This window comes from Leptinotarsa decemlineata, unplaced genomic scaffold (assembly GCF_025532065.1).
Source record: "Leptinotarsa decemlineata unplaced genomic scaffold, Ldec_3_MD MMD2_tig00026358_RagTag_RagTag, whole genome shotgun sequence".
Taxonomy (NCBI): domain Eukaryota; kingdom Metazoa; phylum Arthropoda; class Insecta; order Coleoptera; family Chrysomelidae; genus Leptinotarsa; species Leptinotarsa decemlineata.
Genome location: NW_027412703.1, coordinates 6,140,842 through 6,161,989, shown reverse-complemented (window position 1 = coordinate 6,161,989; position 21,148 = coordinate 6,140,842). Strand labels below are relative to the sequence as shown.

The 21,148-nt window shown below is 35.2% G+C and overlaps 1 protein-coding gene across 1 annotated transcript in view; it reads right to left on the bottom strand.

Moving 5' to 3' along the window:
- Window positions 1–5,368: 5,368 nt before the first annotated feature.
- The window catches only part of LOC111516145 (probable G-protein coupled receptor No18), a 33,114-nt gene continuing 17,334 nt past the window's right edge, over window positions 5,369–21,148 (bottom strand). The window contains exons 3-5 of the mRNA XM_074184739.1: window positions 17,058–17,175; window positions 14,714–14,900; window positions 5,369–6,279 (exon numbers count right to left, since the gene is read on the bottom strand). Of these exons, the coding sequence (XP_074040840.1) occupies window positions 5,492–6,279; window positions 14,714–14,900; window positions 17,058–17,175 (1,093 nt within the window). The 3' untranslated portion in view covers window positions 5,369–5,491. The remainder of the gene's footprint in view (window positions 6,280–14,713; window positions 14,901–17,057; window positions 17,176–21,148) is intronic.

The window sequence follows — 21,148 nt, the reverse complement described above, 5'->3', positions numbered from 1 at the left end:
GTATAATTATGTCCGTACATATGGATACTTCACTTTCTGTTGCATTTTTTGCGAGTAGGTCAGTTTTTCATTTCCCTTAATGCCGATGTGTGATGGAATCCATAGGAATGAAATATTCTGTTTACCCATTTGAAGTTGTTAAAGTTCTTTTTTTATCATTTGGAAAATTGCATTATGTGGATAGATTTGGGAAAGGCTCATTATGGAGCTGAGAGAGTCAGTAAGGATAAGGGCGTTTGGTGATTTTTAATTTTTTGCAAATTCCAAGGCTTTCCATACAGCGTAGAGCTCTGCATTGAAAACATTGAATGTCGAAGGGAGTTTGTAGGTGGTATTGTGCTGGTTTGTCGAGAATGCTGCAGCTGTCCCTTCAGGAGTTTTGTATCCATCAGTATATAAATGTGAGTATGATGGCATTGTGTCGAGGATCTGGTATAGGTGTTGCTTCATTATTGTAGGATTAGTATCGTATTTATTGTTCTGCTGCAAGGATGTATTTATTTTCGGGATATTTATTGTCCATGGTGGGGGCGACAGAATGTGATAGCATTCTTTTTATCCTTTCATAGAAGGGTGGATCGAGGTTTTTCATTCCTCTATAAGTGGATATGAAGGATCTGAGAAGCAGTAGCTGTGGACAAGATTTTTTTTATGAAGATATCGATGTAGCGTAAGATGGCTTAAGTACTTTCTTCTGGTATGTAGTGATGGTTCTTCAGATAAATACAGTAGGCTTGGGCTTAGGCCGGTACGGAAGGCTCCAGTAGCTAGGCGGATGGATGTGTTTTGTATACTGTCTAGTGACTTCCGGACTGATTTTTTTGCCGAATTGTATATAATGGATCCATAGTCCAGTTTTGATCTGATGAGTGATTTATATGTACAGTGTCACCATTGAAGTGCGCACCATATGGAAAACTTTTTTTTCGAAAAGTTTCAATGAAGTTCAACTTCGGCACTTGTTTGTGCTTTGAATTTAACTTAAAATGATGCGGCCAACTGCGATCCACTGACGTTCAGTGTTTGTCAAGTTCAACTTTTTTCTTGAAAAAAATTGAAAAAGTGCATTTCTACATCGAATTTAACAAAAAAATACTTGAAAAAGTTATGTCTTCGGCAATTTTATAGCCTAATGTCAAATTTCATGCAACTAGGATGAAATTAACGATTTGCTTATTTTTGACAGATATCCCCTTTATTTTAAACAACAATAATATTATGGAAATTACAAATGGGTACAAAAAATTACTTATTGATCTAAATAAAGTTGTCAAACACTTATAGCCTACATTTCAGTATGTCGTTCTCCACGTTTAATACAAAGTATGGTCCTTCTACTGACATCTGTAACTGCATTTTTAATAAATCGGGGATTTATATTTGCACAGCACTCGCGAATGGTATTTTCCAGATGTTGTATGTCAGTAAATTGTCTACTTCGGTACACTTTTTGTTTCAGGTAACCCCACAAGAAAAAGTCTAAAGGCGTCAAGTCGGGTGATCTAAGTGGCCAATAATGTTCCTAGTTACGTCCAATAACTTTGCCTCTGAACATTTGTTGAAGGGACTGTTGTACAGCAACCGTGTGATGTATTGGTGCGCCATCAAGCTGATACCATAAATCGTATTTAATATTTAAAGGCATATTATCTAAAACTTCACTAACCTCATTATTCAAAAGGTTGAGATAACCGACGGATGATAAATTTTCCCTAATGAAAAATGGCCCAATTATTTGGTCGTTAAGTATCCCACACCATACATTAGTTTTAAAGGAATACTGATCACCACATTCAACTGTGAAATTGGGATTTTCTTGGGCCCATCATCGGCAATTTTGAGAACTTACCGTTCCATTTGAAGAGAACGTTGGCTCATCTGTTCATAAAATTTTATACGGAAACTTTACATTTTCTTCTCTCTCTTTGGAATCATTAACCGACTGATTTTTTCCAAATACAATTCTCATTTCTTTCATGGGCTTTTTTGAATTATAAAGAACGATTTACAGACTGTTCAGATTGTTAATCCCTTCGTGTCTGTGTCAATGTCTTTCAGGAACCTGTGAACGTACTTATTTATATTTTGTGTCGAAATTATTCACTTCACCCTTCAACTCGGAAAGCCGCCCTAAATGTAAGTACTCATCAATGTTGTTTTTTTGTAAAGTGTTCGAAACGTTTATTATTTTTCAACGATTGTTATATTACATAATTCATTTTGTTTCTAACAGAACTGCTCTGTAAATTTCCATTTTAATATGTATGCCTTGTTCTTATACTTCAGAGTTCTGAAGATGAAATAATAAAGTTTCAAAACGTCGACAAGTTATCAACATTTTGACCGAACTCCCGCCAACTTGACAATCAAAATCATCTTCATGATGTTATCCTTATTTATACCATAGATACATATTCTAGGCACCTGTGTCTTAAATTAATTTCACAATATTGCCTTATCTACTAGTCCTTAATTAATTATAGAATATGTCCTCATGTACCAGTCAGGTAAATGTAATAATCTAATTGATACACCTTCGTTATTCATAATATTATTATGTTTATTTATTTCTACACTCTCATAGGTATCTAGATACCTGTTGTTCACTTATCTAACTAATCCTAATGAACTAAAGTCTATAGAATGGTATTGTTGTAAAATATGATGGGCGACTGCTGATTTTTCAGGTTTTTCCGATTTTTCATATTTAGCATATCTGAAATATGGTATCTATGGTATAAATAAGGATAATATTGTAAGTATATTTAGTTTATTATTCTTCTTGAAAATGATCACTTGATTATCTGAAAAGTGTTAAGGTGTTGAAATAACGATTTGGTGTTGGAAAAAACTCCAGTAATATTCATTACTATACCACAGGTTCCAAACAGTGCATCACAAGTTATATTCTTGAAATTAATGAATATTATTATATTACCAGAATTATCTTTTTAGGAATATATAAAGGAAAGTGAATAGATATTACATTTTTTATTGACGATCAATATTAACATATTTATGTACAAGTACAATGCATACATATATTTCTAATCTTACCTAGATTGGCAGTTCTCATTTGAAAACCAATTAGAGTTAATAGTTCGTGGAACCGCTTGCTGTATACAAGGTGTTCCTAAACATCGTGCACATACGAAAGGGGGTAATTCTTTGGCTCATTTCATAACTACGAGTTCATATAAACATAGGTCCGCAAACGCTTCGTTACCGATTTACAGGGTGTTGAAATTACAAGATTTTTCTTGTTATTTCTTTGGAGCTCCTGCAGTTTTCGAGATATTGAGCTCAAATTTGGAATCTAGATTGCGTTATAGGGCATACACTGGTGGGTTTTGTCAGATGGTTGTTGATTCTACAAGGTGATATTTTTTCAGGAGTCATGTTCCATTTTCTCCCCCTGAAATTTTTTACTGTGCGCCGCTGGTAGATTCTAAAATACAAAATGAATTTTCCGTTTTATTTGGAAACTTTTTTTGTTTAGAAACTCTTTTCGTTTCTGCGACCATTATCGAGAAAAAAAATTAAAGATTTTTTGTAGAAATGATTTATTTTACAATACAAAAACCTAAATAATAACAATTAAACTGCATTATAACAAATGTTGAAAGTGACCCCCTCCTACCCTTATACATGCGTCCGCTCTTCTTCTCATTGATGCCCGTACTCTTGCGAAGACTCCCGGAGTATTTCTTACAGTTTCAAAAGCATTTATTATCCGATTTCGTAAGTCATCCACGTTATTCACTGGTGTTGTATACACTAGAGATTTGAGATATCCCCATAGGAAAAAATCTAGACTATTTAAATCAGGCGACCTAGGGGGCCATGATTGAGGTCCACCCTGTCCTATCCACTTATTCTCATACACTCCGTTTGAATACATCCTAGCCAAAATAGAAAAATGTGCTGGGGCGCCATCGTGCATAAACCAAATTTTCAACAAAAGAGGCACGTTTTCGAGTAACAAAGGCAATTCGTGTTGCAAAAAATGTCTGTAGAAGCGACCATTAAGTCGACCAGGCAAAAAGAAAGGACCAATCAAATGATCCTTTAGTATACCAGCTCGTACATTTAATGAAAACTGCTCTTGAAAATGTGCTTCTACAATTCCATGTGGATTTTCTTGTGCCCATATGTGGTTGTTATGAAAATTAATAATGGAATTCCTTGAAAAATTGGCTTCGTCAGTAAAAAAGATTTTACAGTCAAAATCGGAGTCATCTGCTAGTCTATTAAGGTACCACTGGCAGAAATTGATCCTTAAAGGGAAATCTCGAGGAAGAAGCGCCTGCACTCTTTGAATATGATAAGGGTATAGTAGAGACTCGCGCAATATTCTCCAAATAACCTGATGATTAATAATATTTAAATATTTACCGATTATTCTGGTGCTAGTACTGGGACGTTCTTCTATTTCATTTAGAACAGCTTCTTCGATCTGTGGAGTTCTAACAGTACGTGGTCTACCTCCGTCACATACCGTTTTATTAACACATCCAGTTTCTACAAGACGCCTATGGATATTCGAGAATGTTCTTTGATCAGGTATTACTCTATTGGGATAGCGCTCCATGTACAAACGTCTGGCTTCTCGTGCATTTCCATTCGCAAGACCATAGATAAAACGCATCTCAGCCATTTCAGAATTGGTAAAAATTGACATTGTTTGAGATTGTAACGAGTAATTAAAACAATTAATTTTATACCGTACAGTGTCAAACTAAAACCTTAAATAGTTAAAACGCAAATCCGAAAAAAACTCCTAAAGAAAACAAAACATTTATTTTGTATCGTAGAATCTACCAGCGGCGCACTGCAAAGAAGTTCAATAGGAACTGCAGGAATCGCCTTCATTACTCGAATACTTGCCTCTCTTGTTGAGAAATTTCAGCACTCCAGCATATTTTTCTATTTTGTCTCGAAAGTGTTTACATGAAGTGTATGAGAACAACTGAATAGAGGTTTTTTTATTGTAAAATAAATCATTTCTACAAAAAATCTTTAATTTTTTTTCTCGATAACGGTCGCAGAAACGAAAAGAGTTTCTAAACAAAAAAAGTTTCCAAATAAAACGGAAAATTCATTTTGTATCTTAGAATCTACCAGCGGCGCAAAGTAAAAAAGATCAGGGGGAGAAAATGGAACATGACTCCTGAAAAAATATCACCATGTAGAATCAACAACCATCTGACAAAACCCACTAGTGTATGCCCTATAACGCAATCTAGATTCCAAATTTGAGCTCAATATCTCGAAAACTGCAAGAGCTCCAAAGAAATAACAAGAAAAATCTTGTAATTTCAACACCCTGTAAATCGGTAACGAAGCGTTTGCGGACCTATGTTTATATGAAATTGTAGTTATGAAATAAGCCAAAGAATTACCTCCTGTCGTATGTGCACGATGTTTAGGAACACCCTGTATTTGAGTAGAATTTATTTGTTTATTTGAGGAATGAATAAAGGTCCAGAATTCAGTACCTTGCTTTGGTACATTGTTTTACATGTTTCTGATAGATATGAACACCAGTAAATGCCACTGTTCTATTGCTTGGAATTTTGACAGGAGCATGCCTTTCTCTCAGGAAAGAATCTTCTTTTTCAAACTCTTCGAATTCATCATTACTGAAACAGCAACAACATACTTTAAATACAAAATCACTGATCACTTTGATGGCATTAATGGTTTCGTTTTGAAAAGGGTATAACAACGGATTCAAGGCACAACTGAGCAAGTTGAGAGCAACGAGAGCAAAATTGATATTCCAGCTTGCCTTGCTCGTCTCTGTACCTACTAATCGAATGATATAATATATGCAATACGGTAATCTGCAGACAGCAAAGGAAATCATGAGAACCAACACGATTCGGAATGTTCTAATTTTTCTCTCAACATGTATACTCCTCGTTTTCTTCAAACGGGGTCCAGGACTTCTGCTCACATTGGACAAAGCAGTTGATTTGGTTGTACTGAACGATGGATCTTCTGTATCGAGCTTATTTTCGGATTCTTTCGATCGCAATGTGATAGGTTTTCTATGTTTCCAAATGAGAACGGCAATCTTGAAATAGAAACACGTGAATATTGTCAATACAGGAAGGAACACGAGAGTAGTTATTGAAACATAATATACCAAGATTCGTTGTTTGGAAGTAATGCAAGTGTAGGCAAGCTGGTAAAGCGGTTTCTGCGAATACGGCCCAACGAATAATATCAGCATTGGTTCATAGTTGAAATTGATCGCCATAGGGAAGGACAGAACTGAAAAAAAAATTAATTGAAAAGAAAGTATACCCTTATGAGACCGTTAAAAATATGTTATGGTTGAAAACGAGCTTACGTGAAAATTAGCAAGATCAGTTCTGAAAAAAAATGCTAATTTTACCTTCCTTCAGAAACAAAAATTGCTAAGCTAAAGTACTTGACTCAGGCCAGAGTTTTGATATGAGATTGTGTGGTGGTTAAAATAAAGAGGTAAACATTAAATTACGATAGGTCGACGAATCTCATCTCTAGCCATGGGTAGTACCACCTAAGTACGTAAAAATCTTCGAATGGGCCGCAATGTTCCAGAATACTCCACAATATTGTTACAGTCCATTTTCCCAGTAGTCTTATTATGAATAATTTCCTAATAATTAACTCATTTCCGGATGTTGGTAACTGAAGAATGAAATTTCCGTAACATTCAATAATTTCTCTTTCAAAAATATAATTATAAATCTCCCGGTATATTATTCATTGGTCTCCGTGCGAACTATCGAATACAATCTATGTCCGCGCTACGCCTACCCTATTCCTTCGAATGAAAGGTGAGAATTCAACAAAAACAGAGAAACGGTCAAGTGTCGTCTCTCGTCTCTGAATCTTTCCAGCAAATATTAAGTTTTTTCAAATAGGTTTGTTGATCATCCGTCCCATGAATTTTGGAATTCTTGGTGCACGGTGAAAATAGGACATTCTTTCAGTAAGTGAGTGTACCGTCAAACGGGGTAAAGTCGATCAAAAATAAAGGTTTTTTCATCCTAGCGCCTAAACGATTGAATTTTTTTAAATGAGATCGAAAATAAAGATACCTCAAACATTAAACCATCTGATGAACCCATTATTATTTTTGTAACTTTTCTCATTCAATTTTTATTTTTATTCAAGTGTGATCGACTTAACCCCGCATTTTGGGTAAAGTCGATCACCTGTTTTAAAGCATAGAAAAATCGACTTTTCCCTCTCAAAAGGTGAAGTCGATCTACGTATAATAAAAAAAAAACATGTTTTTTCTTTTTTAGTGAAATGAATCCATCAAAAAATAGGAAAATGCTTCTTTTTTTGATAGTCAAGTAATCTTTATTTAAAATAACTTAACAAAACACATATCTAACTCAAAAAATAAAACTTCAGCTGGTCCTGACGGCCTGACCGTGAATACAATCAAATTAATACATATGCACATCATTTCACCACTGACATATATCATTAATCTATCCTTTTCAACAGGGGTGATACCAAAGCAATGGAAGGAAAGTAATATAACACCTGTCTTCTGGAAATAGAAAAGATCCTAGTAACTACCGACCAATTTCAGTTATAAATAATTTAGCAAAAATTTTTGAAAAATGTTTGAAATCTAGACTTATGGAATTTTTTGAGAAAAATCAAATAATATCTAACAGGCAATTTGGTTTCAGAAATAATCTAAGTACACAACATGCCATAATTGATCTTACAAAAGGGATTGTTGACTGCTCAGATAAGTCAGAAAAATGTTTATGTATATTTCTCGACTTAGCAAAGGCTTTTGATACGGTAGGTCACGAAATATTAATAGAAAGACTAAATGAGGCAGGCATTCGCGGTCCAGCATTGAACATTTTAGAAAACTATTTGAAACACAGATATCAGAGAGTAAAAATTGATCACATTTGCAGCGCACCACTTGAAATAACAACAGGCGTACCGCAAGGAACAGTTCTGGGCCCAATACTTTTTCTTGTTTATATTAACTCGATAGCAAAAATTAAAGATTTCCAAGGACATCTTGTTTCATACGCTGATGATACGGCAATTTTGCTTACTGATAAAAACTGGGATAATCTATTCAATAAAGCTGAAAAGGATCTTATAAAAATTTCACAATGGCTAAATTATAGCAAGTTGTCTCTGAATACGTCTAAAAGTAAATTTATAACATTTTCTACAAATGTCGACACTCAACCAAACAGAAATTATATTATGCTTCATAAGAAAACATGCACTCAACCAAATTGCAACTGTCCATCTATCCAAAAAACCAAAGAAATAAAATATCTTGGCGTAATTGTCGATCAACACCTCAAATAATTCGAAAATTTTACATCCTTAGGTACATTTTAGACAATCGTAACCTAAAACTTATATATACATCACTAATTGAACCATTATTCAGATACTGTATAGTAATATGGGGAGGATCATATAATAATGCATTACAAAATTTGAAAACTACTCAGAACTGTATACTAAAAATAGGTTTCAGAAAAAACAAACGTTTCCTCACTAATGAGCTTTACGATGAACTAGATATCTTTGACATTAACAAACTACATATGCACCAATGCTTGCTATATATGCATAAAAATACAAAACCAACAATAAATCACAATAAAACTATCCCAACCCGATTTATTACGACACTATCAATTGATATACCATTATTTAGAAAAAGTCACTCCCAAAATAGCCTTTTTTATATAGGTCCGAAACTATATAACAAACTTCCACTTCAAATAAAAAAAAAAATATATAAACTCAGTTCCTTCAAACACCAAATAAAACAATTGATTAATGGAAATAAAATATACCTATAAATGAAAATAAAATGAAAACATAAAATGGAAAAAAAACTTGGGAAAAAAAAATGATAACAATTCAACAAAATATGAATAAATGAAAATAAAATAAAATAAACCATTAAAAAAAATCAAAATATAAATGAATGAAGGAAAAAAAAATTAATTAAAAAGCGCTCCTCAAGTTAACTCATTTCTACTCAATATATATATGTGTATATATATATATATATATATATATATATATATATATATATATATATATATATAAATATATATATATATATATATATATATATATATATATATATATGTATATATATATATATATATATATATATATATATATATATATATATATATATATATATATATATATATATATATATATATATATATATATATATATATGTATATATATAAAAAACTATCCTCTATGCACAATCAATTTGCACCTCTCCCAACATTAAATACAATTAAATTTTTTCTTTTTTTTTTGTTTTCCTTGTACAGAGATATGCACTACAAGCATTTATGCTTAGGTAACCTCTGTACAGGATTATATTATATTATATTATTATATTATCTGTAACAATCTGTAAAAAAATGACAATTATGGAATGGATGAATAAAGTTTGATTTGATTTGATTTGATTTGAAAACAACTAAAAATGATAGAAAAACATAGGAACATAATTTAATCACAAATTCTGATACCTATTTACGAAAAATATCACATTGGTATGTAGATAAGTTCAGTCAACACTTCAATAAAATATACCAAATAATATAAAATTCTTAGCTGTAAAAATAGCTTTGGTAACAGAATATAAATAATTAAAACTCATTCCAGAAGACCTTGTTCTTCTTCGCGAAGATGAAAGTTGTGCCTTCCACGTTTTTCTCCTTTCAAGTTAATTTTAATCTGCTCTAATGTAATTATTGATAGGTCCGGAATTTGCGGATACACAAAAAACAACTCTTTCTGTGACTCCTTCTTGCGCATTGTATTAACAGTAATTTCTTCACCTGAGATAGTTTCAATCTTGGCAATAAAATGTCTGTCTCTTTTGTTCGTTTTGAATTTCACTAATACGTAATCGTTTACAATAAAAGTTTCAGAGTTTTGCTCATCTGCCAAGCTTTTGCTTATGGTAGAGGGTTCTCCTATTTCGTATTCTTCTCTGAATGAATTCTCTGACTCCACAATCTCTAAATCCAATTCTTTTTCTGACTCAATGTCACATATATTCTTATTTTCAGCTTGCTCAGGTTCTTCTGATTCGCTGTCACTTCTGGTGTTGATGTTTTGTGATGTGCATCTGGATTCAGCTATTAGCACATCCGATGTCCCTATGCTCTTTCCTGCAGATACATTCAGTTTTTTTCCTCGTTTTATAGTATTTGATGGACCTGTCCGAAGTTGTTCAAGATGGTCTACTATAGAACCTCTCCATGATGTTTCAAGGGTATCGTCAACTGTTTTACGTGGCATTTTGTTGAGTACAGCGTCCGGATTGAATGGCACGATGCCACATGCCTGAACCCATGCCTTGAGATCTGAGACCAACAGACTCCACAGTCTCCTTAAGAAGCTTTGGAAATACAGTTTTGGAAAGCACTCCTCTATTTTTTAACTTCCATGTTTCTAATACCTTTTTCCATGCAGCCTTAAGAGGTCGGAAGAAAGCTACATCTAGAGGTTGTAGCAGGTGTGTCGAGTTTGGTGGAAGTAGGACAAACCTAATATTGTTATTTTCGTATTCTCGTATTACGCTTACAGTGACGTGGCTACTTAAATTATCTCCGATCAGAACTTTATCTCCGTCTAGCTTTTTGAAATGCGGCAAAGCAATATAATAGAACCAGTCTTCAAAGATGGTGGAATCAAACCACCCGCTGAGAGTGCGATTGTATCTGGCCCCTTCTATACCCCCTTTAGTCCATCCCACATACGAATGTTTTGCCTCCTTATAGACAATGTATGGTGGAAGCATCGTGCCGTCCCCTGATATCGCAAACATGATCGTAGTGCTAGTTTTCGTGATATCTATGGCCCTATGTGCATGTTTGGCGCCTTTTTTTTAAAACTACTTCCATAGCACCGAGGTCATCTACGAAATTCGTTTCGTCATAATTGATAATATTAGAATATGGAATATCCTTTATGACATTTTTTAAACTTTGGAAATAATCTTCCACTGACTCGTAGCTTAACGCTGCTCGAACTCGTTTCGTATTTTCTGCCCGTTTTATGGTAAGATTGTGATTTCGCTCCATAAAACCATTAAACCAACCTGTTTCAGGTAAATTCTCTATAAACCTTGGTTGTGTCAACCCACACTTTGTTAAATAATGCTTTACAATATGCTTGATGTCAATTGGCTTCAAGGGGAATCCCCAATTGCCGCAAAGTTGCAGGATTTCGGACAAAAGTCTTTCTTCGTTTGCATCTAGGGCGGGCGGTCTCCCATACTTCAGCTGATGTCGTCCGTGAAAGTGATCATTGAGTGTCGAGTAAGGGACGGCAAATTGTTCAGCGGCAGCCCTCATTGACATTTTATCTTGCTTCACCGCCGCCACTGCCCTCTGAAGGAATAATTCGTCATAATTTTTCTTTCCCCTGGGTCCAAACTTTTTCTGATAGTGTCGAGGCATCTAAGAACGAATGAAAACAGAATTAATATAGACATAAAATGACTCTCTCACTAAACAGGACATCGCCATATGTTTGGCAACACTGTACAGATTGTTCTGTGTACCTTATTGTACTTTACAATAAACATAACTTAAAATAAATAAACTGACAGTGATCGAAATTACCCCTCAACAATAGTTTTTTTTTAAACCTCCAATATAGTATTAAAAAAATTAAATTATAGTGTTATTTTTGTTTATTCACATTCACAAATGACTATGTTTTCCCATATTATTACGAAATCTATTCCTTCGCACAAGCTGTAAGTTGTGGAATCAATCGTTTTCGCATGTTTAAATTTTAGCCAATTTTCAATCTTCTATAAATACGTGTGCCTACATGTTCTTACCTTATGTGTCACTCAGCGCTCCGCAGTCGATCACTACTAAAATCTCACTGAACCAGTGGACAGTTGTCCACTATATAAAAATGCACCCTTCCCGTTTTACGCGCTATTTTCTTCGCAGTGGCGTGCTTGATCGATTTTTCCCGGCATGATCGAAATTACCCCGTTTGACGGTACTGGAGATCAGCGACTTGGTATTGTTATAAAGTTTTGTCGATTTGAGGATTATTGTAGATATAAATCGTCATATAGGAATTAGTTTGATGCTCCAATTGATACCAATCCTGAAATTTCCTGCTTTTATGGATTTGTGTACTGAACACTACTAGAGGAAATTTTGTGTCCTATAATTTTCTTTTGAAAAGCTACTATTGAGTAAATGAACCCTCTAATAGGGGGGTTCCAGTTTTGGGAAACTATTTAAGTCCTGCTGAGCTGAGATCTGAAATATTGTCGTAGGATCAGAATTCGTGAGGACTATTTGGTGTATTTTTTTTATAAAATATTACAAGAAGGATACGTCCGATAAGCGAGTATTTTTCCATTGTTTATGTATAATTTCTGGCGCTGGGATTGCTGCTACCATAGAGGGTATCCTTTAACATTTCTGGATTAGAGAATAAAAACAAATATTAATCATCGAAAATCACCTTATTGTTTTTCAAAATATTCCCCATGATCTATATACTTTTGCATGCGTTTGAACCAATTGTCGAAGCACTTTCGCCACTCTGATTGAGATATCTCCAAAACATGCATTCTAAATGCAGCAAACGCTTCTTCAGATGTCGAAAAACATTGACCTCTCAGTTTTTTTTTTGTACGTGCGGGAATAAAAAGAAGTCATTCGGTGCCAAGTCAGGACTATAAAGCGGATAACTCATCAAATCGAGGTTTTGGATGCTCAAAAATACAATTGTTTGAGCCGATGTGTGAGAGCTCGAATTGTCGTGGTGAAGAGTTATCCGTCTTCGGCGGTTGGTTTTCCTGATTTCTTGGAAGACAACTGGCAAACAAATGGTTGTGTACCACTCAGAATTGATTTTTTTGCGTTGTTCTAGTAGTACGGTTGCGACATGTTCAGTTTTTCCGAAAAACAGGCGACCATTTGCGGGGAAGTATTTCGTGCGCGAACAACTTTTGTTGGATTTGAGCATTTCCTTCGACCAATCGACACGAGCTTTTTTTTGAGCGATTGACGATTAGTGTGGGATCCAACGCGAACAAATGTTTTTGACTGTCAAATGTCTATGCAATATTGAATGTTTGCTGGCCCCACTAATACCTAAGGTTGTTTCAATCTCACGATAGGTCACATGACGATCTTGCAATATCAGTTCGCACGCAGCATCAATATTTTTCGGAACAACAACCAATTGTCCTTGACGGAGCGTCATTGCCAAAAATTGAATTGGGTTCATCCATGCACTGTTGCTGAGTTAATCCACGTCGAAAGTTGTAGCATTTCTTATAGCATTTCTGTAGTTAGTATGTCTTTTGGCAACTGCAGGACCAACAGGCATATCAGATTCTCGAAATCTTCGGTGGACATTCTTAGGAAATTCTTAAAACTTGAACGAATCTCACCACTTAGTCCAATATCATCCTCACGTAACTGAACTAACAATTCATTAATGGAATAACTTCCTCGCTTTTTTTAAGCTTGGTCTCATCCAAAAACGTTTGGAGAATTACACAAGTAGGTTTTTGGGATCAATAGTTGGTATAGTATTTCCAATACCAATTGGAACAGCACAGAGAAGGAATTCCCGCCTCGACATAGGCGTCGGCATATTATTTTTTCAGTTACTTATTCTTACAATCATAGCAGTTGATCACCCCATGAAAAAGTTATCTCAACTGAATTTTTCCACCATGGGTAATTATGAAAAACTTTGAAATTTGAGGTAGTTGATTTCCAAGTCGAAAACTCTAAATACAATGAAAACACAAATAATCACACCGAATTCTCGTCAAACATATATTTACAAAATAATAGAGGCCAACAAAAATTGCTAGAAATATCAAAATTCTTCTTCGCTATATTCGGATGAGGTGGAATCATCATCGGGTTGAATAACGATCGGATTTATGGAACTTTGCACATAATATTTGTTCTCTTCTTTTATAACGTGGGCCACACAGTTCTTCCACACATCACTATTACCTACTTCATTCACCACTCGCCTTATATTGTCAAGCACCACAGTGCTTGACATAAAAGATTCGTCTGCTGATTACCACGAAGATATGACTGCGGCTTTATTCGAAACCTGGTTCAGTGAGCAGCTTCTCCCAAATATTCCTCCAAAATCGATAATTGTTATGGATTACGCTTCGTATCATTCTCGGTTATTGACTACAATACCAAACAGTAACACAAAAAAAGCATATATTGTTGATTTCATGCGAAATCATGACATGGAAATACCTGAAAAGATTCCAACGAAGAAGGTATTAGTGGCGACCATAAAACAACGTAATTTCATTCTCAAAAACAATCCACATTTTCGAAAAATCTTTCTTGTTTTTTGAGTAGGTGTCAATTGAGTAAACATGAATTTGCAACCAATTGTTTCAAAATACCAACTTCTCATTTTGTTCATTGTATTTTTCTCCTGTATATAAGACAAGCTATGGTTTTTAACACGCTTTTATTAGCTTCACCTGTATGTATGTATGTTCATTACTAACTTTTTAGTTCGATGTTCTTCTAAAGCGTGTTTTTTAGTTTTTTAAACTATATTTATTCTATTGTATACATTTATAAAGATATATTTCAATAATTACAAGCATGTCTTCGTGTTGAAAAAACGAAATACTAACCTGTACAAACTACCAATAATGAAAACATCAAAATAATACAGATAATAGGTCTCGGATTCCATCTTTGACTTGGGAGACATACATTTTGGTAACGGTCAAGTGAAATAACCAGTAGCATTATGGAGCTTGTTGTTGTTCCAAGATTTTGTCCCATGGGAATCAAATAACACATGAATTCGCCCAAAGTCTGAAAAAAATATGCAATAGTTGCAAAAGTTGAGTGTTTACTTCGAATGATATAAAGGGTACTCTAACAGGGACTGACAAATGATAACGGAAATCTTCTTGAAGCTACATCTACATCTACAGTTGTCTGTGAGAGTGTGCAGGAGAATCCGCGGCAGTTGATTTCGCATCACTCACAATACCTCGGCCTTTCGCAGACCACAACTTGGCGAATTTCATGTCGTGCCTTGAGCCTGTACCCGTCCAAAATTCAACTGACCCAAGAACTGGAGGTAGACGACCATAGACAATGACGTGTGTTCGCTGAATGGGCTCTAATGTTCATCGAAAAATCATCCTCAGTGATAAGGCCCATTTCTGGATGAGTGGTTACGCGAACAAACAAAATTGTCGAATTTGAGAAGATATCAATCCACATGGGATCCAAGAGAGCATCCCAATAACGGAGAGCACTCTGGGTTCATAATTACCAACTTTTTATGAATTCGATGATCTGGACATCAACGACATGTGGTTTCAACGAGACAGCGCTACATGCCACACATCACAGGCTACATTGAATATTCTGCACAAGCGATTTCCAGGGCATGAATTGCTAAAATCACATTACCTGTGACTTTTTGACATTTTGAGAAGTGAACAATTTTGCATTTCTTTACTGTGTTAGCATCGTGAAATTTATTACATGTTCAGAGATTCGTCCCTATAGATTTATTCACAATGCTGAGTGCAAATGACAAAATTGAAATAATTCTAATTCATGGAGAAAATTGAACAAATATAGAAACAGCAGAAATATTCAATTTGCGTAATTTTATCACTGAATCATAGTGGTAGTCTATGGAAATATTACTATAGTAATATGAGGGAGTCGCCTAAGGTGTATATGAGATACTAGTTACAGGATACAGTTTTCGCCAACAGCCTATGCAGGAATAACTTCATTGAAGAATCCTGCACTGACACCAGTCGGACCTGTAAGATATATTCCAACGCCCTTCGTGGTATTAGTCAGGAGAGTAGTTGTTTTATTTGATAGGTGTCAGTCCATTAACCTACAGTATAGGGAGTTGAAACTGGCCTGAATAAATTGTTCCTTCAGATGATTTGAATAGCGGAAAAATTGACAGTACAATAATTTAGGCAAGTGTTTGACATCATAGGCTACCAGGCAATGCATTTCAGAAGTAATGAAGAAAAGAGAAATGAAACTTTCTATGTTTTTATTCCTTTTATTTGTAACTAATGTTACTGCAGTTTCGTCCTATATGGACATTTTCAAACTTATACAATAAACTAACAATGATTCATTACATTCGCCATTATATACCACCCCTGTAGGTACTGATGGAAATAGAGGTACTAGACTTGAGTACCTGAATTTACAGAAGGCGCGTAAATTACATCGATTTCATCATTTAACAGGGTGCACCCGCAAAGAAAGGTTGCAAACACGTTGCATAGTGCAGAATTTCCAAGGAAGGGTTGCAAACTCAATTATTTAGAATCCTTGGAAATTCACAAGCATAAACATTGCGGGTGCAATCTGTTGAATGATCAAATCGATTTAATTTACTCGCTGGTTTTTAAATTGGCACATCCGCATTGTGAACTGTAAATTCAGGTACTCAATTAAGTCAAGTACCTCTATTTCTATTAGTACCTACAGTAACGTTAGTTAAAAATAAAAGTGATAAAGACATAGAAAGTTTCGGCTACATCCATCAGTTCATTTCAGAAGTCTTTATCATTGTTATATTAAAAATCATGAAGATTTACGTCAAGGTATGTGATATATTTTTGATTGGTTAGTACATTGTGATTGAAAATAATTGCAGTGAATCGTTATCAGTATGTACATTGTTACGTTACTGAGAATTTTTGATTCGTGATACAAAAATTAACAGATTCAACACTGACTAATTATCGGAATTGATTGTAATATAAAGCGATGAAAAAAGAATGAGTAGAGCCACAAGAGGCAGTATTTTGTGATAGATATTCTTTCTATTGTAAAGGGAATAAACACACGTTTTCTTTTCTTGACGAATCGATGTTATTCTTTTTTTATACGACTAATGAACATTGTAATTATTTCCATGAAATAGTGATATTTTGTTCATTCTACAATTGCTAAGAAAAAGAGTAACGTACTTACCCATATCTTCAACTCATTAGACAGTGTATCAAGATGGTTGATTGCATATAAAACTGCTGTTAAAATATCAGCCAATGCCAAAGATACAATACAACATTTTTGTAAAAATTTTGTTTTCCTGAAAAGAATAAATTACAAATTATTTTGAAATGATATACAGGGTGTAACTAAATAAGTTTAAAACATTTAAGGAGGTGATTCCTCATCGAAAAAAAGATAGGATCTTTCATATAGAGAAACTTCATTGGAGCATCCCTTGTTAAGATACAGCCCCTTAAAGAGGGTACATAAAATTTGTATAACAATTTTTTTCACAAGCACTAAAAAAGTTACAAATTTATTTGGTTTACCCCATGTTTGTAAGGGGTGGAAAACGCAACCCCTAAAATTTATTTCTAATGTAACTTTTTGTCTTATTATTTGTTTACCATTTAAAAATTTAGGTCCGATAGCCTGTTTCATTCTAAACAAAAAATGTCTCTTGGGTTTTTTGCCCAAAATAAAAAAATTCGCAGCAAAAAATTATTTTAGAAACAACTACAGGATACATCGTCATAAATGCGAAAATACGAAACTAATCTATCTAGTAGGTCGCTATTAGCGATAGTGACAATTAAATTGGTGTGACGCTGTCAGTTTGTGAATTTTCGAAATTGAATTAATACTAATTGTGTGCTGTTGTTCTGTTCTTAATTCGTTACTTTAATAATTCACTTATTATTAAAATTGCATATACAAATGAGGAAATGGCTGGTATGCATTACGTTTACGGTCTGTCGCAGGGAAATGGGTTAGAAGCTTCTAGAAGATATGCTAAAATGTATCCTCAACGGCAGCATCCTTCACATATAATATTTGCTCGACTTCATCAACGATTACAAGAATATGGTTCATTCGACAAAAGAACGCAGGATTGTAGTCGCCATCGAGAAGTACGAACACCTCAGCTTGAGGAACTAGTACTTAATTTGATTGAGGAAGAACCTACTACCACTATACCACGGAAACCCTCACGCTATTGTCGAAACTAACCATCAAGAACAGTTTTCTCTTAACGTGTGGCTCGGAGTTATTGGGGATGATTTAATTGGGCCTCATTCTCTACTTCTTCGATTAAATGGTGAGGCATACGTTCAATTTTTAAGAGGAGTGCATCCAGTATTGCTGGAAGAAGTTACTTTGGCCGTCAGAAGGGATATGTTTTTTATGCATAATGGAGCTTCCGCCCATTTTAGTCAAGTAGAACGTCAGCATTTAACTGAAACATATGTAAATCAGTGGATAGGTCAAGGAGGACCACAGAACTGGCCTGCTAGATCCCCGGATCTCAATCCTCTCGATTTCTCTATTTGGGGCCATTTACAGCATTTGGTTTATCGTACTGCTGTTCGCGATGTAGAGGACTTAAGAAACCGCATCATCGATGCGTGCAGGGTAATCACAGAGACTCCAGGAATATTTGAGGGCTCAATGCCCCGACGTCTAGACGCATGCGTAATGTCTGAAGGTAGACATATTGAACATTTACTATGATTTCTACATGTTGTGTGTTTTGTTATTAATACATTAATCGGTTAATGCAGGTACTAACTACAAAATAACAATAAATCCAGTTCGCATTCATGACGATGTATCTCTGTAGTTGTTCGGAAAATAATATTTTGCTGCGAACTGGTTTATTTTGGGCAAAAAACCTAAGAGGCAGGTTTTGTTTAGAATGAAACAGGCTATCGGAAATAAATTTTCAAATGGTAAACATATAGTAAGACAAAAAGTTACATTGGAAATAAATTCTAGGCGTTACGTTTTCCACCCCTAAGAACCATGGGATGAACCAAATAAATTACTGGCTAAATGTGTTTCTGGTAGTACAAAACGTCAGGTTAATTTCAATATTGTAACTTTTTCAGTGCTTGTGGAAAAAATTGTTTACAAATTGTATGTACCCCCTTCAAGGGGCTGTATCTTAACAAGGGATGCTCCAATGAAGTTTCTTTATACGAAAGATCCTATCTTTTTTTCGATGAGGAATCACCACCTCAAATGTTTTACACTTATTCAGTTACACCCTGTATATGTTGTATAATAGTAAAAGTATTCATTTTCTCATGCAATTCTTATTGATTTCAGTCGGAAAATTAGAAAGTTAATTGTTTCAAAAGTTTTGCACGTTTTTATGAATCCACTTTGAACTGCGATGTCTCAGTGAATACTTCTATTCAGTAGAAATAAGCGCCATTTGTATCAATATCTTTTTGCCAACGTAACACAAGTCCATTAAACCAGTCAGTATATTGTGTTCTCGGGAAAGGTCTATGTAGTGAAGTGGGTGAGGCAGAACTTCGACACTCAATTCGTTTAATATTCGGACGCTGATTTGTGAAACGTGAGGACGAGCGTTGTCGTGGAACAGGATTGGACATCTTCTGGTTCTCAGGAAAATCCTCAAGGTGCTCTCAGAGCGGTGCCTGTGCGAAAGTGGCGATTCACATTGGATTTTAATCGCTGGAAATCAAATCAATTTGGAAAAACGTTCTCAGGAAGTTTATTCCACATAAACACTGTTCTCCAGATGAAGAAGTTCATCTGAAAACAGTGAAGTTCGAGGTGTTCTGACCTCAAAACGATGTTTAGTTTATTAATAAATGGTATTGTCAGAGAGGCAGCGTATCGAAGTTTTAATATTGTTGGGATGTGGGGATAGAATGCGGAGTCAAAGTGAGGTGTGTACTTTATTTAATGCAAAATATCCGAAAAATCAAATTTCCCAGGCTACTGTGAGTGAGATCTTACACAAATTTGAAGAAATGGTACAGTGAAGGACTTGCCAAGAAGTGGCCGGCCACATGTTTTAGACGAAGATCAAAAATTGGACATTGCCGTATCTCTGCAGGAAGATCCACATTTGTCAACGGTTTCATTAGCCCAAAACAATCCTGCGTCTAGACGTACGATTGGGAGGTTTTTGAAAACAGAAAAATACCACCCATATAAGGTATATTTTGTCCAAGAGCTCTTGGAAGATGACTATGACAGGCGTTTGCAATTTTGTGAGGAAATAATGAGGCGATGTGACGAGAATAATGGGTTTCCACTCAACATACTCTTTTCGGACGAAGCTACTTTTTATTTACATGGAGTAGTTAACAGGCACATCTATCGATTCTGGAGTCAGGAAAACCCACACTGGATATGCGAAGCTCGTACGCAGCGTCCTTAGAAAGTGAATGTATGGGCAGGCATCATCAAAAACAGAATATTAGGGCCATACTTTTTTGAGCGAAACCTTACAGCTGCACGCTACTTAGACTTTTTACGCTTTGAATTAGTCCCTGCTTTAGCTGTTATGTTTCTCAATGAAGCAGAACCAGATATCCCCACTGAAACACTTTGGTTCCAACAGGACGGCGCTCCCCCACATTTTGGTATTAATGTCAGAGAATATCTCGATGACATATTTGCAGGACGCTGGATTGGACGATTAGATTATTTTTATTGGAAATATATGAAAGACAAGGTTTATCAAAATAGGCCGGCTAATATTGAAGATCTAAAAAGCAGAATTAGAGTGGAATCACATAACATACCGGCTGAGGCCATTCGGAATTCCGTAGACGGGTTTCACCATCGCCCAGAAGCCTACCAAGTGGAGGGTGGAGGCCAATTTCAGCATCTGTTACGTTAATTCATCCGTAGATAGCACTAAGTTAGGTATTTTTAACTTTTCAAAAGAGTTTTTTCTCATTTCGTTGTAACCACAAAAAAAGGGTATGGTCAGAATCCATTTTTTACGAGCTTTTCAATGAGCCCATACACGACATAGGTTTGCATTAAAAAAAAATGTTGGGGAGGGTTGCAGCTAAGGGGTTGAAAAAAAATCATTTCATTGCCAAAAAATGCGTACAACCTGAAATCAACTGACGTGTTTGAGCGTTTTTTTCCTAAAATACTGGTTGAAAAGATATTAATTTTATTCCGGACTTTTGCGTACCCCTGTATAGAAGAGAGACAAATCTCCAACCGTTTCCCGATGTTCCAGGCTGTCAAGGTTGCACGTGATGTTCGCGTCTCCAATCAGGCGAATGGCTGGA